Here is a 23030-nt window from a genome sequence, read left to right as displayed (position 1 = left end):
CACAAACGGCCAGCCTCTTAGGGGACTCAAACATGACCCCATAGCTTTCATCCCAAGTCAAGCCGCGTCCCAAAGCGAACACAAACACGGGACCAGAGGCATCAAGCACCCAATCCCAGCAGTACGTACGTAGTACATAAGCCCAACCTTTCACCTCGCTTCTCGGAGACAGCTCGAGTCTGTGGGTTGCGTGGCGTAGCGGTTAAGGGAGTGGAGCCCCGTAACTGTCTATTGCGATTATATACCTCGAAGGCATACTCCCTCTGCCGGGGAAGCAGACTCGGGTTCGATCCCCTTTGTGGCCACATTGGACCTTTCTGTGTTTTTTTTTTTTTTTTTTTTTTTTTTTTTTTTTTTTTTTTGACAGCTTGATTGTTCCGAACAGTCAAGAAGGAATACATACTGTCAAGGATAGCCGTCAATGTATGTCTGGTCTATTCCTAAGTTCACTGCGCTGTGTTTTGCTTCCTCCCAAATCACCTATCTATCCCCTGTGCCTTTTTCATGCTAGCATGGATCTCTCTCTCCCTCGAACAAGTTGTCTCCGAGCCCCCGATCGCATCCTCTCATTCCATGTACCTTCTTCGCCTCTTTCCGCTCTGATGTTCATCGTGCTCATTCTTTGCACTGAGAAGGCTAAATGAACCGGCCCTCCTGCCACCTACGCTACGTCACGTTGTCTACCATTTCAATGATTTCTGAGTCCGCATCGCCGCTTCTCTTCACAAAGATAGGTAGAATCTGTCCGCTTCTTGGGCTCTGAATCGAGTTATGTGCGTTCCCACTCGATCAAGGACTATCAGCTACGTACCATTCCGCTCTATTGGCATACTTCCTTCGAACGAGGCAAATAAACAAAAGAGAACCGCATACCAGAACGCCTAATGCATATGGTGAAGATTGAAATCCAACCGCGCTTGCTCCCGTGACCTGAACTCCAAACGCTTTTTGATGACCATAAAAGGAAAGAAACTGATCAATGCGCAATGCAACAAAGATAAAAAGAAGTCCAAACAGACGTGACGTTAAAATGAAAGTGGGTAAGCCTGGAGTTAGAAAAGTAGCCCCCATCCGTTGAAAGGTAACCTACTCCTACGGCTATGAATCGCGACGCTTGCGCTTTCTTTCAAGCAATGTGCCTAGAGAACCAGGGCTATCAAGCGGAAGCGGTTGTTGAGAAGAGGAAGGCAGTTGAAAAGAAGGATTGAAGTCAATGAAGCGGGCATCACTGCTGTCAGGAAGGGTGTTGTTGCCCTTAAATTTCCATGTGGCCTGATGATCATGAGCTTCGGAGGGTTGCTCGTGTGCGAAAGGATGCCTACCACCTCCAGAAAACGAGTGCCTTAGACGTCCAGAGTTGATAGCCTCTATTCTCCAAGCCAAAACATCATGACCAGAGACGGTGCGCTGCCCTTGTGGCCAAATTCCAGCAAGATGTGCAGCAGCGAGAACCTCATTTATTGAGCGAGCAAGACGCATATCGTCCCCCTCTTGTGAAGTCTTGGTAACTTGTCTGGCAGCAGAGGGCTGCTCTTGTGGGGAAGGTTGAGCAGTATGTCTTGCTCCAGTGTTGGCCAACTGGTTCAAGGAAGCATGACACCCGTGCCCCTATTCAGGCCACTGTCTACCAGCACCAGGAAGGGGAAAAGTAGAAGAACCAGGGAAAGGGGTTTCACCGGGATACGTGGACGCAAGAGGCTGATCACGCTGTGCAAGAACGGGCGGCTGCCCTTGTGCGGGGCCCCTCGTGCCGGGGATCTGATTAGGGAAAGCAGGGTCGCGATTTGAGGGCTCAAAGGCAAAAGATGCTTCACCATGCTGCATCCATGGAGGTGCTGGTTCGGATGTGTATGATGGCGCCGGTGGCTGTTGGGGAGTGGAAGACATCTGGCTCGTGTCGGCACTTCTGTAGGCATTGTCACCATCAGAGGCAGGCTGGATCGCGAAGAAGGTTGTCAGTAGTCCGACTTCCAGCTTTTCACAGGAGAGCAGATACAGAATCTACCAGCGAGGAGGGGGGGAATGAGACTGACTCTTTCACGCGGTGAGCGTTGGCTGCTTTGTGCAGACGTTCCCGACGATGACTGTCGCTGGTGCAAGGTGCCGTGTCTGGGCCCTCGTCTCGTGTTGCCTGTATTTTCCGAAGGAGGCGATCGTCGATCCGCTGCTTGCCATGCCCTGGGGCCACTATATCTCTCATTGAATTGGGCCATTTGACGAAGTAACTCGTGCTGCCTGTAAACGTGTCAGAGCAAAAGGTTGAAAGACTGGAGGGCAAAGCTTACGTTCTACTCCCATGACGCCTGAAGTGCCCACTATCTAGAAACTCTCTGATGGACTGGGCATTAGCCTGAGTGTATACTTGCTGTGTAGGAAGCTCAGATCGACAGTATGGACAGCTATTGGAATCCTGAAACCACTTTTTGATGCAATGTTCGCCGAATATATGTTTGCATATGGGAAGTCGTAACGGTTGCTCTGAAATGCCCTCCGGGCTCTCAGTACCGTAATCGTTGTAGCAAATATCGCAGACTGCCAAGTTAGACTCGATGATCTCTGCGACACAAAGATAAGATGGCAACTTACTCCGATCGGTTTCAGGCAAGTCCGCAACATTAACAGGTTCAAGACTTTCTATCGCTTTTCGAGACGCCACCTTCTTTGTGCTTTGTCCGCGAGCCACCTGCCGTGCCCTGAGTAACTGGGCTGCTCTTTCCTCATCGACTAGTCGGCGCGTCGGTATCTCGTCTGGAAAATCCATATCATCGTCACTGAGGCTCTCTGAGCGATGAAGAGCTCGCACCAGGAAATCTCGCATCTCTGTTCGCGTTTCGGGATAGGCAGGCCCACGGGAGAACGAGGTCGAGTGTCCAACAAATGGGGGTCCCGTATTGGACACGGACACCGAAGTGGGAGCAGATGCAGAGGTGGTTGCGGAGCCAGTGCGGGACTGATTATCGGGAAGTGGTGCAGCTGTATTCGTCAACCCGGAGCCTGATCGTTGGCGAGACGGTCGGTGAGCGCTCGATGCCGAAGCCTGGGGGCCCGGGGGGTTTGGGGGGCCCTGGGGAAGCTGAAGGACATGGAACAAGTCGTTATCGCCTTCGGTTGGAATCGACATGCTCGACGGACGATATGGAGCGAGCCTTGAGCGAGGATCGGGGGCGGGAAGCCTGATGTGACTCCCTGTTGTCGTCGAGGTCGTAGTAGCTGGGAGTACAGGTTGACTAGATTGATGCGAAGGTTGGCGACGATGACCAGGCGGGGGCCCATTTGTGTGATGCTGATTGGAGTTGTTGACACTAGTTGCGTGGCTTGTGTGACGAGAACCCCAATGGCCTGGGTCTGGCAGTATCTGGCTGAGAGGATTGATGTTGCTGAAGGTGGGGTGATTATGCGAGCTTGTAAACCTGTCGAGGTAGCCTGCCTCTATGGACGAGAGACCGGGCGGCGGTGGTGGTGGTGGTGGTGGTGGTGGCCCTGGTGGGAATGCAGAACGGCTCGGTCCTTGTTGAGGCGTCCAGCCAGCCTGTATCGGTCCCGAGTCTAAGCCACCAACCCGCGGGGTGGCGGTTGCAGCAGTTGCAGCAGATGAGCCACCTTGAGTTTCTGTGTTGCCCATAAGTGTGTCTGCATGTGCACTGGAGACGGGGTTCGCAGTTGATTGCGCCCCCGGCCCTCTACCCGAATTTCCTGAGGAACCACCATTCATGCCGTACAGCTCTGCCATAGAGCCCGGCGGAGGAAAGTAGGGAACCGAAGGCTGTGCTTGGAAAGCTAGGGAAGGGAGAGGCCAAGATGCCGTCGTGGACTGTGCTGGGAACCACGTGTTAGTACCGGTACCGGACGTAACCGTGTTTCCGACACTAACACTCGAGGTACTGACGCCTGTGGTCGGGGCCGTGACGTTACCATTATTGGCATTACTGTTGTTGTTACTGTTGGTGCCGTTGCCTCCGTAGTGATGCGCATGGCCAGTAGATGGATGGCCGTCTTGCCGATTGCCACCCGGATTGTTCATGTTGTTGCCGGCGTTTCCACTATTACCATGGCCAGACTCTTGACTAGTTCTGTTTTGGTTGTTCATGGCGTGGTTGCTATTGCTGGCAGCGTGAACAGGATCGTACCCTCGATTCGCCGAGTGGGACGTAGGCGGAGAAGGGTCTGAGGGATGTCTGGGAAATGATGGCGGCGTGGGCCCATGGGATCCAGGAATCTGCTGTATCTGAATGGGAGGGAGAAAATAGTAGTTTTGCTGTTGTGGAAGCGGGAGAGAGTTGTCAGAATAACCCGCGTGAAGGAAGAATGAGTGGTGTAATGTTGACGCGGGCGGTAGGTGTGGCGGCGGGTGAGGCAGGGTCGACTGTTGATGGCGGTTGGATGTTGTTGTTGATGACTGCCCGTGGTTTGGTTGTGATCCTCCAGATCCTCCAGCTCCTTCTGTTGTCCCAACAAGACTTCCACCTTCAGAATCTCCCGTTTGCGTTCCACTTGCTGCGCCTTCCATCAGTCCACTTCTGTATGGGCAACGACCTTGCCCACGGATTTGCGGACCATTTACCCACCAGCCGGGAAGCGGGACAGGATGAACAGAAGCCTGCATCGTGTAATCCATTTCGTCCATAGTCGCACGCTGACTCAAAGAGCAGCTCGGAGAGATCGATCACAGCAAATGAGACTTGGAAAGGCTAGATCGAGCCCGACGGATTCTCAACGGACTGTTGCAGACGGCGTCAACCATAGACCTTGCTCTTCTCAAAAAGGCCCCTTTAAGGGTCTCCCGGTATCTGCTTCGAAACGGCCAGATGTGTTGGGCGGGATTAAGTATCAGATAAAGAGATCGAGGTCTTTGTTTCGTTTGTTGTTTGTCCTTCACAGTCCCAAGTGGCACAGGCAGAAAGTAGAAAGACTGTTGACTAGTGGAGTGAAAACAAGGCACATCTAGATAGAATTGGAGCCAAAGTGTATTTGCCCAAATCCCATGTGAGGGTGAAAACGTCGTATCGCAACGGGGTAGCAAGTCTTGCAACAATCAGCAGGTGTTCGCCCAGGACTAAATGTTGGTTCGGAAGCATGGGTATCCACGGGAGATTTATTGATCGGGCCTGCAGTATAAGCTCAACTTTGCCCACCGCAGCCAGGTACGTTACGAGTGAGTGGCGGACACTTGAGTTCTCGACGTGGTTGGAAAAAGCTCACAGATGTCGCGGTTCACCGAGATGAAGAGAGGCTTCTGCAAAGTCCGAAAATACGCGAAATTGCAGGCCAGCCTTCTTGACTTTCCACGATTGCTTTGCCGGCTCGACTAAGATGGCGCCTTCTAAACCCGTCTCTTATCACTACCAGTTGTCCTAGGCCCTCCGATGAAAGGGTTGTTCTTTACCGCCGTTGTGATGAGCCCTTTTCATCCAAGGTAGGCGGCCGGACCAAACAAGGATAACGCCGTGCGTTTGAGGGGAAGGCGGATTCGGCGGGTAGAGGTAGACTTGGGTGCCCTTGAAGCTGAGGCTGTTTGATTGTTGTCGGGTTCGAGTAGGCCGGAGCAGACGAGCAGTAGTAGGGGTAGGGCGGCGGGCATCAAGCCGCGGATCGATAGGAAAGGGAAGCAAAGAGAGATCGAAAGAAAACAAGCACCAGGCCGTTGAGTGATGTGGGAATGCTGTTGGTTTTGTATCAGCCATGGAAAAAGCCAGGGAGCGGCGGGACCGGGGCGGAGGTGGGCAGAGCAATGGGACGTCTTGTCCCAGCGTCACAAGAGCACCAAAAATCCCGTAAAATCATGTCATCAATTCGTTTTTGGAACATTGGCAGCATGAAGCGGAAGCGGACAGGAGTGGCAGCAGTTACATGGATGTAGGTAGGCTACTGGCTACCTATCTCCAACTGCCTCCACGAATCCGCGTCCACTCATTGAGCATAGAGGCAGCTGGAACTCTGGAAGCGACCTTTTTCGTTCCGAGCCTTGATAGCTGGGGACGGTGGGTTGATGCCAGGGTTGGTGATACAGTCCAAACAGTTGTTAACCATGCAAACCCAACCACCACTTACTCCACCATTCAACTTGAGCCTTGCAACGCCCACGTAGAGTCATGTAGCTCTTGCGAAATGGGAGGTCGTGATGAGAGGGACGTATCCAAAGGCAGAATATAACTGCAGTTGTTCTGGCAAGAGATCCCCCGAGCCGTTTGTTCTCCCAGAGTTTTGTTGTCTTTGTTACTGACTTCCAACCACCATTTCGACCTCGGCGTACATGCCTGACTTCTTTGTGAACGGGGATGTGCTGTTGGAACTTGGCGGCGGGGTCGGCTCAAACAGTGGACCGGACAGGGCAGTGCATCGGTCTGTGACGAGTACACGTCTTGGGAGTCAGGGAACGTCAAGCGTATCAATGATCAATGCCCAACCAAGGTCACTTGCGCTTCTTCTCATTTTCGACATTTCAATCATTCCACCGTTGCCTTGCCGTGTCTAGAGATTCTTGCAGATTAGTACCTAGGTATTCCGTGTTCTCAGTTTGCTACTAACTTGCTTTCGGATGAGGATCACTTGCCGTTCACTTCACTGCATGTCGTGGTACCACCTAATTGACGGCGCAAGTTCAAGCCACCGCGCTGGAAGCTCGTCTCACTGAGCTGCTGACTGAGAGTGGGGATGCGACATGAATGACTGTGTTTCCGGCGACCGAGCGCAAGCCATCGCCCACATCTTTCTTTGTCCTTTCGTTGTAATTTACCACGATGAGTGAGCACAAGTTGTAGCACCACCAACGGAACGCACTGCGCGCGCACCAGCAGGTGTAAAGGTGAATACCTTATGAGCTATTTCTGCCATTCTGTAACATGTGGTGGAAGAAGGCAGGCAGCTCCCGTCTGGCTCAACGAGACACTACAGTACCATACGGCAAACAGGGCACGCAGTGGTCCGGGTGTTCAACGGTGTTGAGTGGCCCTCAGCAGCGACGGGAGGCAGCGCATCGCAGCAACCCCCCGCCAGGTAGCGCTTTCGGACCCGACCAAACCGCTCCCCGATATAAATACTCCCCGCCTCTCGTTGTCCTCCTCTTTTCCGACTGCAAGTAAGTTCGGCAGCTTCGCCTCGTGTCTTTACGTTTGAGTCCCTGAACTACTTCATATTATGGGGCAAGTTCTGATCACTGACTAAGTACCGTACCTAGAGGTACCTTTGCAGCTTTTCCAACTCTTTATTTCGGCGCTGACCCACCTCGATTACCCGGTGACCCTGCTACGTGTCGGTATTTTTTGCAAAGCAGCACTCTGGACCGTCAACGCCTCTGCTCAACCATCACCATACCTGAAAAGCACACGAGCCTGCAATTGCTTAGCTTGGGCCCCCAGCGTTACTTGTTTGTGGTGGCACCACTTGTATATGGTTATGAAAATGTGTGCCGTAACGAACAAGCGAGATGCACATCAGGAAACGCAATTCAAAGCGCCCAGCCTGCCCAGTCTGTTGCTGCTCGCTCGCAGTCTCACACATCCACTAACTCTGGATCTGGAGCTTATGATCCGTCTCACAGCAGCAAAGAACAGCATACACTCAGAGGCAAACCAAGTCTTGGAACTTGTAGCGAGGGAGGAAGCGAGCAACTGTGTCATGTCATAACACCATGTGGCGTAAATTCGGGCAGCACCATGATAACAATACCTGCGTTGCGAGCAGTTTCACGGGAAAATCTGCGGTGGGGCGCCAACTCGACTCGTAAAGTTCGTCAAAGGTTGGTTGGTGTGTGGGATGAAGATCGTGGCCTGGGAGCTTCCTGTACACTACCAGAAATTCTCGCAATGCAATAACGATCTCAGCTCCGAGAACACGCTGCGTCGTTCAATCGCGAAGCAGTGACTGATCGTTAAAGCCATGCGACCTTCGGAAAAAGTGCCCGTTACTCATCGTCAGACCCCCTAGAGTTCACCACCTCATGGGCTAGCTGACCAGAGACAGATAGATCGTTGATCCCGGAAACAAGTCCACGCAAGTCCTGGCAGCAGACCTTTAGGCCGCACAGCCCCGCCGCGTTATCCATACTTACCTACCCTGTCGCTTAAGCACTTATCTATCCATTGGCTCAGCGTGAACAACTTCGCGAGTCCCCGAAAGCTGATTGATTTGTCCAACAGCACCGCAATCCTGGGGCTGATCGTCTTCACTAGCTTGCCGGATCACCAGCGATGATAATGAGATAACTATCGTTACTGTTAGCAATACCAAGAGAAGATGTCTGTATATCTCGGACATTGTGAGCTTGGTCAGCAGATAACGATATTTGCGCTTAACACATTACGATCAAGAAGAGTCTAGATTTTCCGCCTTCTCATTACACCAAGAGGAGTGACTAACTTGGGATAATCCGACGACCCTTCTACGATTGTTGTTCCTTATTGAAATAGAGTTAGCGGTATATGTATTCCAGGGCTTATACGATATTGAAGAAAAACTGGCTGGGACCTGAAGTTTTGCAATGAGAAGCGAATTCAGGCCATCAGGAAACCCAGATTGGGGAGGCCCTACGAGTTATAACCAATCAGATGTAAGACAAGGCTAACTGACCACCTCTCTCTCCCTTGTCCCAACATGGCCTCTTTGCATCTGGGCTTCTCGAATTTTTTATTTTTTTTTTCAGTTTCCCCTTGCTAATTCTCTCGCTTAGCTAATCGCATGAGATTTCTTGGGACACTCTTGTTATTTCTGTATCTGGCATGATATGGAAAAGCATTATTCCAGCCCCTCCGTGACCCAATGCTTCTCCATCTAGGCAACTGTCAGGTTGCCATGTTTCCAACATTGCTCGTGCCAGGTGGTCAGCACATGAAAAGGACACCATGCTTTGCCCCCATTTCTAGGTATGTACTTAAACACTCTTAACCGCACCTCACCCTTGTAGTGATAAGCGCAGAGCGAAATCGATGTTCACAAGTGAAACAAGGTAAAGCGAGAGGATGACGCTTTAATGATTAAGCAACAATGCAAACATTCAATTTTTTTCTTCCTTGGTCAGGCAAGAAGTGTCGAGCTAAGGGAAAAAGAATGCAAATCCAGTTTTGGCTCACAAGGGAAGGGTTTAATTTGGAAACAAGATATCTCTCTCCTACGTGAGCTGTCAGTTTCCAGATCAAGAGGACTTATCATCGTCCGTGGCCAAGCTCTACATCTCTGATACCAGTCCAAATCCTACCAAGACGTATTCAACCTGTCTCCTGTGTTGTACATAGCAATGCCCACAGAGTATTCAGTGTTCACCTGCATCATACTAGACATAGGTGCCCGACTGCTTTAACCTTGCCCGCCCGATCCGACCCAGCCGGCCGACTTACAACGGGCAAAAAGTGGGTCCCCATTTTCCGCATGTCGGGTGCGGGCACCGGCACCATCGGAGCGGATCCAGTTGGCGTTGTGATCAGGCATCCATCCATCCATCCCTTCCATCACAAGCAGAAGTGCAATCACAACTGCCTAACCTGGAAACTGACAACAGACGGAAAATGTGATATATGCGTTGCAGAACTGACTCTCACCGGCGCACGGTAGCTATCGATCCCATGCATCGATATCGTTGCTGTGCCAGAGCTATTCGCGGAAACCTGTAATAATTCTGGCTGAATGCCACCATCGAGACAGCGAGACGCTCAGAGGGTTGAAGACGCTAAGAACTACAAATAGTAACATGGATTGCAAACAGCATCTCTAGGCGGGATGCTGTGTTTCGTTTGTTGGTGTTGGCCGACCGCGACAAATGCTGTTGTTGGCTTCTTCACCCTTCGACCAAGTCCCAACTCCTCCCGATTCCGACCGACCCGTCCGGGCAGCCCGTCTCAATGTTTGTCCGCTGTTGCCGCTAGCATCCCTTGGTAATCTCCTCCCAGGCCGTCGGGGAAAGCTTCATCAAAGAAGATTCACAAGGAAGTTAAAAAAAAAAAATTGTGTTGTCTGCTTCAGTCAGACAGGTGATTTGCAGTGTGTCTGGCTGCCGCGCATCTGCTTGGAACTTGGCGCCGTGGTTCGTACTCAATTGCGCGCCCGATGGAAAATTGCAGTTTGAGCAAAAGCGAGAATGAGATGTTTGGTGGACATCGGAACTGCGGGCGGGTAGCAACAACAACAACACAGTGAGGGCAGTCGGTGCGCCGCGGCAGCGATATCGCGCGATAGCGACGCTGGACGCAGCAAAAAAAAAAAACTACTACCCTGCACCGCTTACCAACTTTGTGATAAAAGAAAAACAAACTGTCGCAACGTCCTCAACAATCATATTGAAAAATAAAACAGATGCCAAAAAAAGGTATGAATATCTTCCAAGTCGTAGCAGCATGTTCCCAGTCGGGAAACAAGGGCAAAAAAAGAGCACAAAGTTGACAAAAATATGATTCGAATTCTGGATGTCCAGATGGGTTCCAAAGATTAGGGTATTGGAGTATTTTGGGCCAACTCACGGTCACATCCGGTAAAAGGCAGGAGATGAGTTCGTATGAGCAGGCCCACTCCAATAGTGCAGCGTCTGACGACTGACCTATGTACCTCGTAGCCAGAAGATTTCAGCAGCCCAATGTTATCCACCACAACCACCACAACCACGAGGTTCCTTGTTCACCTTGTATGGCTCGTGCACCGCTTGGAGTTCCAATCGCAGTGAGGGTCCAAAATATGACAATTGGTGCTGAAGTTTTAAGATCTAGTATTGTTGGAGTGGTCAAAGAAATGTGGTACTGGGATAACTGACCTGAACATACAGTTTACGGATCTTTGGAAAGATACTTGTTTATTGTCTGATTCTCTAGGCTCTCCTTTATTATCGTACTGTTCTCGTACTTCAGCATGGTGAACTGTTTTTTTGCTGTTTAGCAAGATTCATCGAATCGAAACGGACACAATTTCACTGTATCCTGAATATGGTTTGCTGAACTTGGTCTTCTCATTGTCATCTATTCCCGTGTAGTACCATCTCTGCCAAATTTCATGTTTCTAGATCTTTTTTTGTCACGTATAATGCCTTAAGTCCATCAAAGCCTGATGTACCCTTGAACTCTTGATCGCGAGTAACGGCCCTGCCCGCCCATCAATCAATCCTCGATATCATCATCACTCAGCACCAAGCTCTGAATCCCACCCAGCTCCGCCGCCTCCTGCCCCTGTCCACTACCATGCACCCTACTGGCAGTAGCCCGGCTGAGGATCGCACCTAGCCCTCTCTTGTCCCGCCCAGGGCTCGTCGCTTCCTCCACAGGTTTATCCGTAGTCCAACTCTCAGTCACCCCTGCCTCCTCCGCTCCTACAGCTTCATCTTCGTCCAACTCCTCTGGTGCGGGAGGTCCAATGCCATGGAAGGACACGATCTTGTCTAGGTCCCGGATACGCATGGAACCGAACGAGCAGCGTCGACCGCGGGCAATGTGTGCCATGTAAGGGAGACGCTCGAGGACCATTTCTTGTCGAGCGGCGGAGCCGAGCGAGAGGAGAGGGAGCGCGGAACTACTTGACGGGGTGGTCGGCTCTTGTCTGACTGGCTGGGGTCTTTGTGTGCTAGCCCAATCTCTTACGCTGTTGACGTTCGGGTTTGCCGTCGAGGATGGCCTTTGGAACGCCGATGCACCGCTGGTCAAATTCGTAGTTGTGCCGCCGCTATGCGATAATGTCATGCCGTCCTCGCCCTTCAGCATCTTGGTAGCCCACATGTCCACAGAACCTTCCAATTCCTCCTTGGCCCTCCACAGCTTGAGATAAGCCGGGTAGAACATTTTGAATGCGTCTCCTCCCCCACGACCTGACGTTGGGTGCGTCTGCCGTTTAACAGGCGACGGCAAGGAGAACAATAGGCCGCGAACGGCGACCTGGAATGCCATTTCATCCTGCCGGAGTATATGGCTACCCGAGTCCTTACCGCCGTAATTTCCGCCGGCGAATGCTCCCTTTCCGCCAAAAAAGATGTCCCAGGAGGGACAGAGAAGGTCGGCTTCGGACAGGTAGTCGAGACATCCATTCATGTAATCTAAGGAAGAATTAGGATCGAGAGGACTACTTTCGCACGACAGGGCGTAATTTTCGTGTAAGGCCGCAATGAAGGTTTGGGTGTCAGTACCCAGTTCATCGATTAGCGTGTCAACAGCAACTTCGGATTTCTTCGGCCTGGACGTGTGTGACAGGTAGCCTGGTAATGTCTCCGCTTTTGCTTCTTCAGACCCCAAGGGGAACGGCTTTTCAGCCCTTTTGTTGTATACGACTTTTCCAACCGCGTGGAAGATACCCAGCGTTGCCTCTCGCTGAGATATTAGCTCAAGGCTTTCTTGCTCACCCTTGGTCAGCGCTGCATCCTTTGATCCTTTTTTCGTCTTCGTGAAAGCAACCTTGGATCCCCAGTCGGCGTCATCGTCGCCCTTAACACAAAGGAACTCTAGCGATGCAATTGCATTTCGGATGTCCCCAATCTCTCCAAGACGTTTGAGTACCAGTGGTCCAGGGGTCATTCGGCGGCCCGACCTTCGGGCTTCCTTCTTGACTACCAGCTCTAAAGCTTTAGCGAGGAGAGATGGCGCAATGGGGTTGAATTCGATGACACCTGTCCCAGGGTGTCGCAAAATCTCGGGACCTAGTAATCGATGTGCAGTAAAGCTGTCGGCGGAAGCAGACGTTGTAGTAAGTAAGGTCTCAGATATTACCATTACTATTGGAACAATCGAGTCCGCGGGTGGTGTCTGCCCAAAGGGTGTAAGTGCTGGGGTGTTAGCTGCCAAGAACTCATAGATTGTGTTCCTGAAGTTGGTCAAGGCGGTAGATGATCGCATGAAGGTATTCGGAAACTCTTCAATTAGGATTACCCTTCGGCCCTGATTTGATGTGTTGATCGTGGGCGCCAGTGCCGGCAGAGGTGAGTCGCCTTCCAGGTCCAGCTGTCCAAACTTCCGGCCTCTTCCCAAGAACTCTTCGAACTGCGAAGACGCAGACTGGTATCCCTGAGGAACACCGTATGAACTTGCTGGATTTCTCCATTCAAGAACTTCGCATCGCATATCCTCGGCTAGCAGTTTCAGAGTGGTCGTTTTGCCCGTGCCAGCAGCGCCCTTCAACACCAGGAGGCGCTGCCTCACCCGGCCAGCAATAACGTCCTCCAGCCATTTCCGCACATCTCCCACTTTCCTTTTGTGTACAGCCAGCTCCTCCAGGTTTGTTGGGGCGAATCGTTCGGACCACGGTCGGGAATCGTCATCGGTCGGCGGAGGTGGGGCAGCCACTGGCCTAGCTGGTCTTGACGGCTTCAAGAAGCGCTGACCCGTGGTTGAACTTGGCGTACTAGTCTGGGTACTGAACAACGAGCTCCCTTGGGAGGTGCCCTGGGAGTTGTCTTTGAAGCGCCTGTGAGCTTGCAGTCCAACCAAGCTGGATGCTGCCGTCTTGGACAGAGCGATGTCGTCATCGGACTCGCTAATGATATCCTCAAGGAAATCGCTAATATCCTTGCTGCTCACGCCCGATGCCGCAGATGCTTGACTCCTTTCCGTTTGCTTCGAGAAGAGAACCTTGAGGTCCCCATTCCTCCCATTTTCCTCAGTTTTGAGTTTCTTCTGTGCCCTCGTCCGTGACTTGATCGGGCTTGCGCTTGGGCTTCCGGACGCAGCTTTTGGCAATCGGTTCCGGAGGGTGGCAGACGATGCAGCTGGAGGTTGAGATCTTGTCGAAGCGCGTGTAGTTCTCGTAGTGGCTCTCACAGGACTTGAAGACTCCGGTATTACTTCTAGGAGGTCGTTATCGTCTGGCTTGGCGGGCTTGCTCGCGACGGGGGACGCGATGAGGAAGCGATTCAGGGTGTTTTGATTGTTTTGACTCGTCTGCTTCTTCTCGTCTTCTTCGGCGTCAGAGTCGTCGACAATGGTCCGTTTGCGTCGCTTTGCAGCCGGCGCCATTGCAAGTTTCGCAGGTGCGTGCGACACAGCATTGGTCACATTGCACGGTGGGGTGTAACGAAGAGCGCTGTATGAGAACGGCGGTTGTTGAAGTGACGAAGTCCCAAATTAAACAAGAAAAATAATCATAGAGGCAATGGCGATAGGCGGCACTTTGCTCCCGCGACCTTCATGGCACGGCCCAGGCCCGGATTTCCAGCGCAAACGTACAGTACATTTTACAGGGATAATGTACAGCTACGACAGGGATAACCCTAACCCTTTATCATGTGAGCCACCCAGCGCTCTCTCGAACCTTGAGACTTGTATGAAAACAGGATGCCTTCTCAACCACTGACTCATTTATTAGGATTTCATCATCAACAGTCTGGCCGTGGTTTTAAGAGCATTGCTAATATACAGAGAATGCAGCATTGGAGTTAACCATCGCTGAACCCCACACCCAGAGACCTCCAAACTACCACCATCCCTCGAAATCATCTGCAAACCGAACCGCAGCTGCGAGGAACCGGTCATGGACATCACCCCAAGTCTTTGCCGCCTCTCTGATTGACCGGATGGCTGTTGCGTTCTTTTTTAGTAAAGCGATCAGAACCAGGAAGAGTCAAGAAGGTAACTAACCTTTCACGTAATGAGCATCCTTCGCAAACCGACCGTTCAGCGCCTTGTCCTCAACATAATTCCAGCTCTTACCCTTCAGGTCCTGAGGGATGTAATCCGGGTCAACCTTGGGGCGGAGCACAGCAATGTACGCCGCCAGCGTAAGAAGCCACCATTGCCTCACAAGGTTGATGTGAAACTTGACTGGTACGAATGGCAGCAACACTCGAACGGCATGGCTCGTTGTCAATACGTGGACGAGGAAGAAGTTGTAAGAATGCGTCCCGGGTGGAACAGATGCAACCAGGAGCTCAATGGCCGCTTCCTGGGACTCGCGGAATTGCTCGATGGGGTTGGCCAGTTCCCAAGCGTTCCAGTATTCCAACACCAGTGACTCGGCCTTCTCAAAGAGTGCGTCGACGTTCTCGAATTTGGCCTCGTCAAATAGGCCGTCAAAACGGCTGTCGTTCGCTAGCTTGGTCAGGAGCTCAGAGGGCGATGTGGAGGAGATGGTCGACTTGGTGGTGTACGATGAGTCGTCGATGTACTTGTGCAAGTAATTGTGTGTGGATGATGCCAAGCTTAGAGCTTCGATGGCAAGTTCTCTGTTATCGAACTCATAGGCATAGCCCAAGTGGATGAGAGGATGGCCAACTACATCACTTGGTCAGCAGCATGAATCATAATCTTGCAGCTCGTAATCAAGTACTTACGACTGGAAATAAGACCATTGATCAATGGCTGCTTGCCCCCAAACATGAACTCCTCAATAACCTGCTTCCAGTCATACTTGTACTTCATAACCATCATGTCCTCAAAGAAGTCAACATAGGCTCTCTGATACCGTCTGTCACCTAGGTTATCCCTCCAGTCTGCCTCAGAGACCTCAGAAGGCGAGTCCTTCCATGGTTCCAACGTCTTGGACTCTTCCTCATAGATGTCATACAGCTGCGGTGCCTGGGCGCCCAGTTCATATGATGAGCAGAGGATATGTGCCATATGGTTGTCATATTGCAGGTCATGGTACAAGATGGAATGGTTCACGTGGTTAGCCCGTAAGAGGTGCTTGAGTGTCCGCGGCCGCTTGTCTGCGTCGGTCTCGATGTTTTGGACTTTGATGGGAGGAACGTCGATGGCTCTGGGCGCCTCACCACCAACCAGCCTGTTGACCAGGGGAACGTATGAAAGAAAACCCGCCATGTGGTGTGCCTGTTGTTCTCTGTCTACTATTTCGATGGGAGATTGATTGCGAAACGGAATGTTAGGTTGGTGTGGATGAACAAAAAAACGCCACTGCAATCACATGGAGACTGGAACTCCCGTCAATCATGACCGGAAGCTCTCAGGCGATATGAGACACCCCGGCGCTGGATACATAGCAATTTTTGTTGGGAGCCTTTCAGTTGGGATTCCACTGATGTCAACGGCAGCTGGGCCTGTCGGTCAACCCCATTCGACAGCCAGCTGCCAGTCACCTCGCTGGCTTCCCCGCTGTCGTCATTGCCAGGCTCTTCAATCCCCACTTTCGCTCCGTTCAAGCTCCACCGTTGTCGGGACAGAACCGGCCGGGTCGGCGAACCACCATGCCCCTCTTCCGCCATGTGGATGTGGAAAGGGGGACCCATCCGTCATCGGGACCCTCAGATCCATCATCTACACACATATCCCGTCCCGTCCCGCTAGGTCAAGGTAGGAATAGGCCGAATTGGCAGAGTCATCCAGCTCAAACCGCGATATCGTATCATTTGATCAACATCGCACTTCTCAACACGAAATTTACACATTCACAATGGCGCCCAAAGCAATCATTGCACCCTCCATTCTGTCGGCCGACTTTGCCAACCTCGGCCATGACTGTTCCAAGACAATCAGCCAGGGCGCCGACTGGCTCCATGTCGATATCATGTAAGAAAGCTGATCGTATTTCATTGCCCCCTCATCATGAGAAAAGAACCTCAACTAACACCAAACACAAGGGATGGCCACTTCGTCCCCAACCTAACGTGGGGCCCTCCCATCGTCGCCAAAATTCGCGGCCACGTTGAGAAGCCAACCGAGGCCTACGGCAAGGGCACCTTCGACTGCCACATGATGATTGCCGAGCCCAAGAAATGGGTCAAGGAGTTCAAGAAGGCCGGTTGCGATCTGTACTGCTTCCACTATGAGGCCGCCTTCTCGACGGCCGCCGAGTCGCCCGAGGCCAAGTCGGACAAGAAGACCAGCCCCAAAGAGCTGATCAAGTACATCCACGACCAGGGCATGCTTGCGGGTATTGCCCTTAAGCCCGCGACTTCTGTTGATGTTCTCTGGGAGATCTTGGAGTCCGAGGACCCTAAGGAGAGACCGGATGTAAGTTTACTCATGCCCTTACCCCTTATCTAATATTGGTCTATCTTCCAATGTTGGACTGGCTTGGTGTGAAGAGTGAAGACCTTGCAGAGTCAAAGGAGAAGGAGAAAGGCACATACTAAACACCCCTGTTTGGCAGATGGTCCTCATCATGACAGTGGAGCCTGGCTTCGGTGGACAGAAGTTCATGGCTTCCGAACTGCCCAAGGTTCAAGAGCTCAGGAAGCGGTATCCCGAGCTGAACATCGAGGTCGACGGCGGCCTTGGACCCAGCACCATCGACCAGGCGGCGGACGCAGGTGCGAACGTCATTGTAGCCGGAAGCGCCGTCTTCGGTGCCCAGGATCCTTCTGAGGTCATTGCGCTACTTCGTGAGGCAGTCGAGAAGAGGAACGGCAAGCTATAAGAGAGATAGTAGTAACCTGAGGAAATATGGAAGGGGCGCGAGTGGGGGAACGTACTCGCCAGGTCTAAAAGCGCCTTCACCATGGCTTGCATCTGATGAGTAGACGCTGCTCCTCCACCTTGCAGTTCAGTGTGTTAATGTCACTGGCCCTTCCCCCACAATCCGCGATCTTCTCTACCTCATGTGGCTCGACTGTGGATACTAAGGACTGTAGATTAGGTTGTGTATGCTCATCATCGGAATACCTATTTGGCCAATTCGAAGAATTTCATGTACTGAGAATGAGAGAAGCCTGTCTCTCAAGCCTTATACGATGTCACCCATTCCAACGATGCACAACAACCTGGAATACAACAGACGCAATCAGACCCGAGAGATGAGAACAGCTACTCCCTTCTTGCCAGTCTAAAGGTCGGTTCCGTAGATGACACCTACACCTTTAGTAGCATTTTGCACTATTCAGAGACGTGTGAGACCATCTGGTGCTCAGGTCAAGACGAACTGTCCCAGAGTTTATCAAAGCTCCTGTTTGTTTAGGAGAAGAAAGAAAAAAAACCAAGTTTCCAATGTGAATTGCTCTTTAGAAGCGGGATATAAAGAGCATTTCTAGTGAGGAGTTGTCCTGGGCCACTTTCGGTGCTGTAGCCAAGGTAGGTACCTAGGTACGCACCGCGTCGTTATCGATTAGCCAGCCAAATCATGCGATACTTGGCGAACGATCCCTGCCTTTCTGACCACTTTTTCGTGGGGAAAGAGGATCCGACATGCAGCGGCGGAGACAAAATTTTTGGCAAGCCTGCTCCACTCTAGTGGTTCGATAAGAGCTGCGATAACTTATGTATCAGCCCACGGCACCTTCCTGGCCAGCGTTTTTCTCCTGCTGCATTTGCACTTGCACATTTTTTGTCTCCTCAATTACACCTCGAAATTTGTGCAGACCAGCCAATCGACCTACTCAAGATGGTGAAGAGAAAGGCAGAGAATCAGGCACGGTCTGACAGCAAGAAGTCGGCCAAGAACCTGAAGAAATCGAAGAACAGTAATGCGTCCATTGGCCCCCATGCTCGCCCGGGTTCCAGTTGTGGCTGACCTGCATCACCGCACACAGCTCTCTCCCCGGAAGACACCAAGGCCCGTTTCCGCAAGGGGCTCTTCGACAAGTCCGTCCTTAACGAGTACACGCAGGAGTATGCTTCCTCGACCCCTTACAAGCACGCCGTTATCAACGAGCTAGTCGACGACTCCCTCCTCCGCAAGGTGCGCGACGAAATCAAGGACAATGTCTCTTTCACTCCCAAGGAGACCGACATCTACAAGATCCACCAAAGCGGTGACCTCGCAAACCTCGACGGTCTCGACGACGATGCCCTGTCCAAGCTGCCCTCTCTTCTCGCCCTTCGCGACGCTCTCTACTCGGAGACCTTCCGCAACTATGTTTCCCACATCACCGACTGCGGTCCTTTGAGTGGACGTAAGACGGATATGGCCATCAATGTCTATACCCCGGGCTGCTACCTGTTGTGCCACGACGACGTCATTGGTTCTCGTAAGGTCAGCTACATCCTCTACTTGACGGATCCCGATACCCCTTGGAAACCCGAGTGGGGTGGTGCCTTGCGTCTCTTTCCCGTCGAGGACCGTGAGGGCAAGGACGGCGAGATTGCCAAGACACCGCTCCCAGACCCGGTCAAGGTTATCCCACCGGCATGGAATCAGCTGTCCTTCTTTGCTGTCCAACCCGGAGAATCTTTCCACGACGTCGAGGAGGTATACCATGCTTCCAAGGAGGAGCTGGAAAAGCAGGGTGGCCGCATCCGTATGGCTATCAGCGGATGGTTTCATATCCCTCAAATCGGCGAGGATGGCTATGTCGAGGGCGCAGAGGAAAAGGCTGCCCACAAGAGTGGTTTGATGCAACTGCAGGGCAACCCAGATCAGTACGACCGCCCAATAGCGAAGCCCGTGCAGGTGGAGAAGGAGTCGAGCAACGAGGATGAAGAAAACACGTTCGACGAAGCCGACTTGGAGTTCCTCTTAAAGTACCTCGCCCCTACCTACTTGACCCCCGACACGATCGAAAACATTGCCGATCATTTCGAGGAGCAGTTCAGCATCACCTTATCCGACATTTTGCATCCTAAGTTTGCTGCCAAGATCAAGGAATACGTCGAGGCTCAGGAGGCCAAGAAACTTCCTGAGGGCAGCGAGGAGATCGAGAAGTCTGGTGCTTGGAAGGTGGCTCGCCCGCCCCACAAGCACCGCTTCTTGTATCTGCAGCCAGGCGAGGAAAATGCCCCCGACTCGCCCATCAAGGAGTTGCTGGATGTTCTGCTGCCATCCAGACAGTTCCGTCTGTGGTTGCAAATGGCAACAAGGTCCACTATTGAAGGCCATGATCTCCTTGCTAGGCGGTTCCGTCATGGCAAGGATTATACTCTTGCTACCGGGCATGATGGCAAAGCTCGTCTGGAGCTCAACATCGGCCTAACACCTACGGATGGATGGGGTGATGTCGAGGAGGAGGATGAGGACGAAGAGGAGGAGGAAGAGTCGGATGAGGAGGAGGCTAAGGGCAAGGGCAAGGGCAAGGGTAAGGCCACCTCTAACGGTAGCTCTAAGGATAAGGGCAAGGGCAAGGCTGTTGAAAAGAATGAAAAGGCTGAGGAGGAGACAGTGGAAGTCGGCGGCCACGAAGTGTATATGGCTGGTGACGATGACGAGGACGAGGATGCGGCCATCTACAAGAGCAGCGAGGACGACGACAACATTCTCTTCTTCCAGGCGGCTGCTTGGAACAAGATGACACTGGTGCTCCGTGATAGCGGGACACTGCGCTTCGTCAAGTATGTTAGCCGCGCTGCTAAGGGTGACCGATGGGACGTTAGCGGCAGTTACGAGATTGAGGAACAGGATGAGGACCCCGATGCGGAGGAGTTGGCTGCAGGAGCTGAGGACGACGAGGCAGGCTCGGAAGACGATGAGTTCAACGGCTTCTCGGATGGTCCGGATGGCACCGGTTCCGATTAGATGTGAGCACCTAAAAGTAGATGTAAGATATGAAAGATACCCGGCAATAAAAGGTGACATAAGATAATTGTGGCTTCACTACGACAATCCGTATGCGGGATGGTTCAACTACGTCAGCTCAGCCTTCTCGAGTCGCGCCGGATTTGCGAGGAGGTCGCTGATCTAAACTTTGAGAATTTAACCGCTTAACCGGCAAGTTGTCCTGATGTACACGATCAAGATGAGGATTCCGAATCGTCAAAAGGCAGTTTTGCAACATGGCGACTTCTTTAACTTGTGCAATCAAATCTTACACAGTACACTAGTTACTACACTGCGTATTATGCCGAGGTGAAAGTTCGCAAGTTGGGAGAAAGGATAACGTCATCACCATATCTCCACATCAATGACCTTCCATGACACTGGGAGCCCCGCACAATGCGATCGCACTAGGATGATAGATGAGCATTCAAAAAGACCATCTTGTCGAATGCCGTATGTCGTATGTTATAACAACACTCAAGGTTAGAACGCTTCCACAGATTGATGCATCACCACTTTTAGTGTATACATACAACTACTAAACAAAGTACTTGTACATACATACCCAATCGGCACCAACCAATCAACGATACACAAGCGGGCACTTTCGTGCGCCACCCCGGAGCACAAGTTAAAAGCGGGGCGGGGGGACCAACGGGTCAATGCAATTCCCCTTTTTGGCTCTTCAGCAGTATCCGCATGTGGACGACAAGCTGTATGGCTGCCATGGCACAGGCACAGTGTCGCTAGAGTGTCCCTGAAAGCTGCAGGTCAGCTACTGCAGTCTGTGCAGCTGGCAAACTAGAACGGCGTAAGAGTGCCCCGCAGTGCCACTCTTGGCGCCGTCGTCCAATGGAAATGTCACTAGGTATGTAACGGCCGCGAAGGTCCCTTTCGGCCAGACCGTCTTTGAGGACAATTGCGGACCATTGAGAACGTGGAGAGAGTGGCTTGGGAGTGGGAACCAGTCCAAGGGAAAGGGACTCGAGTGAATAGGGATGTTCGCTGCCCTTGATTTGCTTTTGTCCGATTTCATCTGATTTATCCTTCCATTTATACATCTAGAATTCCCATCCATTGCACCTTCCGTCGCATCTTTAGCTCTGAAGAGGAAAGTCGGCACAAAAACTCGGACGAATCCACCGCCCATTTCCTATCTATCTTCCCACACCTGGACTCTTAGTCGCAAACCAGCTACTGGACCGCCCAGTGTCACAATACAAAGCGGCATCATTCGAGTTTCATATAGCCCCATACTTGTCTTTACTACGATTATTTCAGGACCCCCTCACGCCTTAACGTTGTATACCGGTCCGACTTGACTCTTCCAACGGCGAATAAACAATCTCTTCCACCATGCCAATTCGGAATCCCTTTGCGCGCCGACTTGGCGTTGCCGTGACCCAGGACGAGAACGTCCGCCCCGGTTCCAACGCTGGTAATACCGACCTTGCCCATGCTGGCTTCGAGAGGGTAAACACGGTCGGTTTTAGAGCCTCATCGGCCTTCAACATCCGCAGCAACAAGAAGGGTCAAGATACTGGCGATTACAAGATGAGTGGTATGACAAACCAGGCCCTATCAACCAACCCCAACACCGCCTCAACCCCTCTGGACCATCGTCAATGCCAGTAGAAAGCACCATCATGCTAACTCGTCTTGTTGGTCTCAGTGGTCAATGACAGTGGTGTATACTTGCCGGTATGAAATGAAATTCCCATGTGGCATGGCTTAGAGAAACAATTCAAGCACAGGCATCTGACAGGGATAATCACAGCCCTCCCCCGTCGAGAAAGAAGCGATTTGGCCCAGGAAATACCTGTCGCGCAACTCTACGGAAACAAAGACTGCTGTTCCTGAGATTGAACACTTTTCCATCTCGAGAGAGTCCTTTGACTCCTATAGGAGGTCTTTTGTATGTTTTCGACGCATCCATCCTGCTTTCAGGCCCATGATCGCCGTACACAAATGATGGCTGACCTTGATACACTTTCCTACTTTTAGGACATATCTGCGAAGAGCCCCGTATCTCCAACCGCCGGCGAATTCACTTTCGCACCGCGCCAGAGTCTCGATTCTGCTAGGTTCCCACGCACGCCGCGACAGTCGGTTTTTAGTGAGCACCGTTTCAGGCGGGACTTCTCTACTCCGGAAGAGAGCTTCGAAGAAGTCGGCCTCAACGACGACAAGCAACAGGCCCAGCCGGCCAAAAAGCGCGGCTTCTTCTCCAAGTTTGGTTCCGATGCCCCCGAAAACGCCACCCCGCTGAAAGAGAAGGAGAACGGGCAAGCCATGTCGCGATTCCTCCCCGGCCGGAAGCGGGGACAGAGCGGACAGGGGGCAGAGCTTATGCCTGTCGCTGACCGACCATCCACTGCCACCGCCTTGCAAGAACAGGAGGTGCAGTCATGATTTATGTCAAGTAAAATTCTCCTTCTCTTCTTTTTGGCTTAACAAATTGGGATGCGGATAATGCCGGGGTTGGCCATGGTCAGGCTTTACCTACATGTTAACCTGTGGGCTCTCGGCTGGAGGACTACGTAATGAAGTCACGCACAATGTTAGACCGCACAACTAGACGGACGTCACTCCCTCATGGAGGATGACGCAGGATATGGGATTCTGGCTTTTGGGCGTTTTTGGGTAATGAGGATATTGCTCTTATGACACAGTATATACAGACATGATGGACAAGACTACAACTTAATGAATCGAGTAAT

The 23030-nt window shown here is 51.9% G+C and overlaps 7 protein-coding genes across 7 annotated transcripts; 4 read left to right on the top strand and 3 right to left on the bottom strand.

The window, feature by feature from the left end:
* Positions 1 to 1608: 1608 nt before the first annotated feature.
* B0T23DRAFT_402795 (uncharacterized protein) lies at positions 1609 to 4624 on the bottom strand (the record flags this gene model as incomplete). Its single annotated transcript, XM_062838712.1, has 3 exons — positions 1609 to 1935; positions 2006 to 2235; positions 2587 to 4624. 3 exons carry the CDS (start codon positions 4622 to 4624, stop codon positions 1609 to 1611), a joined length of 2595 nt encoding a protein of 864 aa, XP_062695968.1.
* A 2032-nt stretch (positions 4625 to 6656) lies between these two features.
* B0T23DRAFT_91006 (uncharacterized protein) lies at positions 6657 to 8003 on the top strand. The gene is made up of 2 exons (XM_062841979.1): positions 6657 to 7075; positions 7175 to 8003. Exons 1-2 carry the CDS (start codon positions 6840 to 6842, stop codon positions 7809 to 7811), a joined length of 873 nt encoding a protein of 290 aa, XP_062695967.1. The 5' UTR covers positions 6657 to 6839; the 3' UTR covers positions 7812 to 8003.
* A 2847-nt stretch (positions 8004 to 10850) lies between these two features.
* B0T23DRAFT_91011 (Rad17 cell cycle checkpoint protein-domain-containing protein) lies at positions 10851 to 14054 on the bottom strand. Its single transcript, XM_062841980.1, has one exon. It carries the CDS (start codon positions 13905 to 13907, stop codon positions 11073 to 11075), a length of 2835 nt encoding a protein of 944 aa, XP_062695966.1. The 5' UTR covers positions 13908 to 14054; the 3' UTR covers positions 10851 to 11072.
* Positions 14055 to 14094: 40 nt separating this feature from the next.
* On the bottom strand, positions 14095 to 15902 carry B0T23DRAFT_374918 (uncharacterized protein). The gene is made up of 3 exons (XM_062836878.1): positions 15221 to 15902; positions 14529 to 15161; positions 14095 to 14468 (listed from the first exon to the last, which is right to left on the bottom strand). Exons 1-3 carry the CDS (start codon positions 15705 to 15707, stop codon positions 14365 to 14367), a joined length of 1224 nt encoding a protein of 407 aa, XP_062695965.1. The 5' UTR covers positions 15708 to 15902; the 3' UTR covers positions 14095 to 14364.
* A 30-nt stretch (positions 15903 to 15932) lies between these two features.
* B0T23DRAFT_90882 (ribulose-phosphate 3-epimerase) lies at positions 15933 to 17375 on the top strand. The gene is made up of 3 exons (XM_062841978.1): positions 15933 to 16412; positions 16484 to 16856; positions 16996 to 17375. The coding sequence occupies exons 1-3, from the start codon at positions 16297 to 16299 to the stop codon at positions 17260 to 17262; spliced, it is 756 nt and encodes a 251-aa protein (XP_062695964.1). The 5' UTR covers positions 15933 to 16296; the 3' UTR covers positions 17263 to 17375.
* A 695-nt stretch (positions 17376 to 18070) lies between these two features.
* Positions 18071 to 20722, top strand: B0T23DRAFT_374912 (Oxoglutarate and iron-dependent oxygenase degradation C-term-domain-containing protein). Its single transcript, XM_062836877.1, has 2 exons — positions 18071 to 18301; positions 18371 to 20722. The coding sequence occupies exons 1-2, from the start codon at positions 18223 to 18225 to the stop codon at positions 20287 to 20289; spliced, it is 1998 nt and encodes a 665-aa protein (XP_062695963.1). The 5' UTR covers positions 18071 to 18222; the 3' UTR covers positions 20290 to 20722.
* A 517-nt stretch (positions 20723 to 21239) lies between these two features.
* On the top strand, positions 21240 to 23028 carry B0T23DRAFT_374911 (uncharacterized protein). Its single transcript, XM_062836876.1, has 4 exons — positions 21240 to 21871; positions 21983 to 22011; positions 22088 to 22225; positions 22315 to 23028. The coding sequence occupies exons 1-4, from the start codon at positions 21667 to 21669 to the stop codon at positions 22720 to 22722; spliced, it is 780 nt and encodes a 259-aa protein (XP_062695962.1). The 5' UTR covers positions 21240 to 21666; the 3' UTR covers positions 22723 to 23028.
* Positions 23029 to 23030: the final 2 nt, after the last annotated feature.

Source organism: Neurospora hispaniola (genome assembly GCF_033458365.1).
Source record: "Neurospora hispaniola strain FGSC 10403 chromosome Unknown B0T23scaffold_2, whole genome shotgun sequence".
Taxonomy (NCBI): Eukaryota; Fungi; Ascomycota; class Sordariomycetes; order Sordariales; family Sordariaceae; genus Neurospora; species Neurospora hispaniola.
The sequence above is the reverse complement of the archived record's forward strand: the minus strand, read 5'-3'. Positions and strand labels throughout refer to the sequence as shown.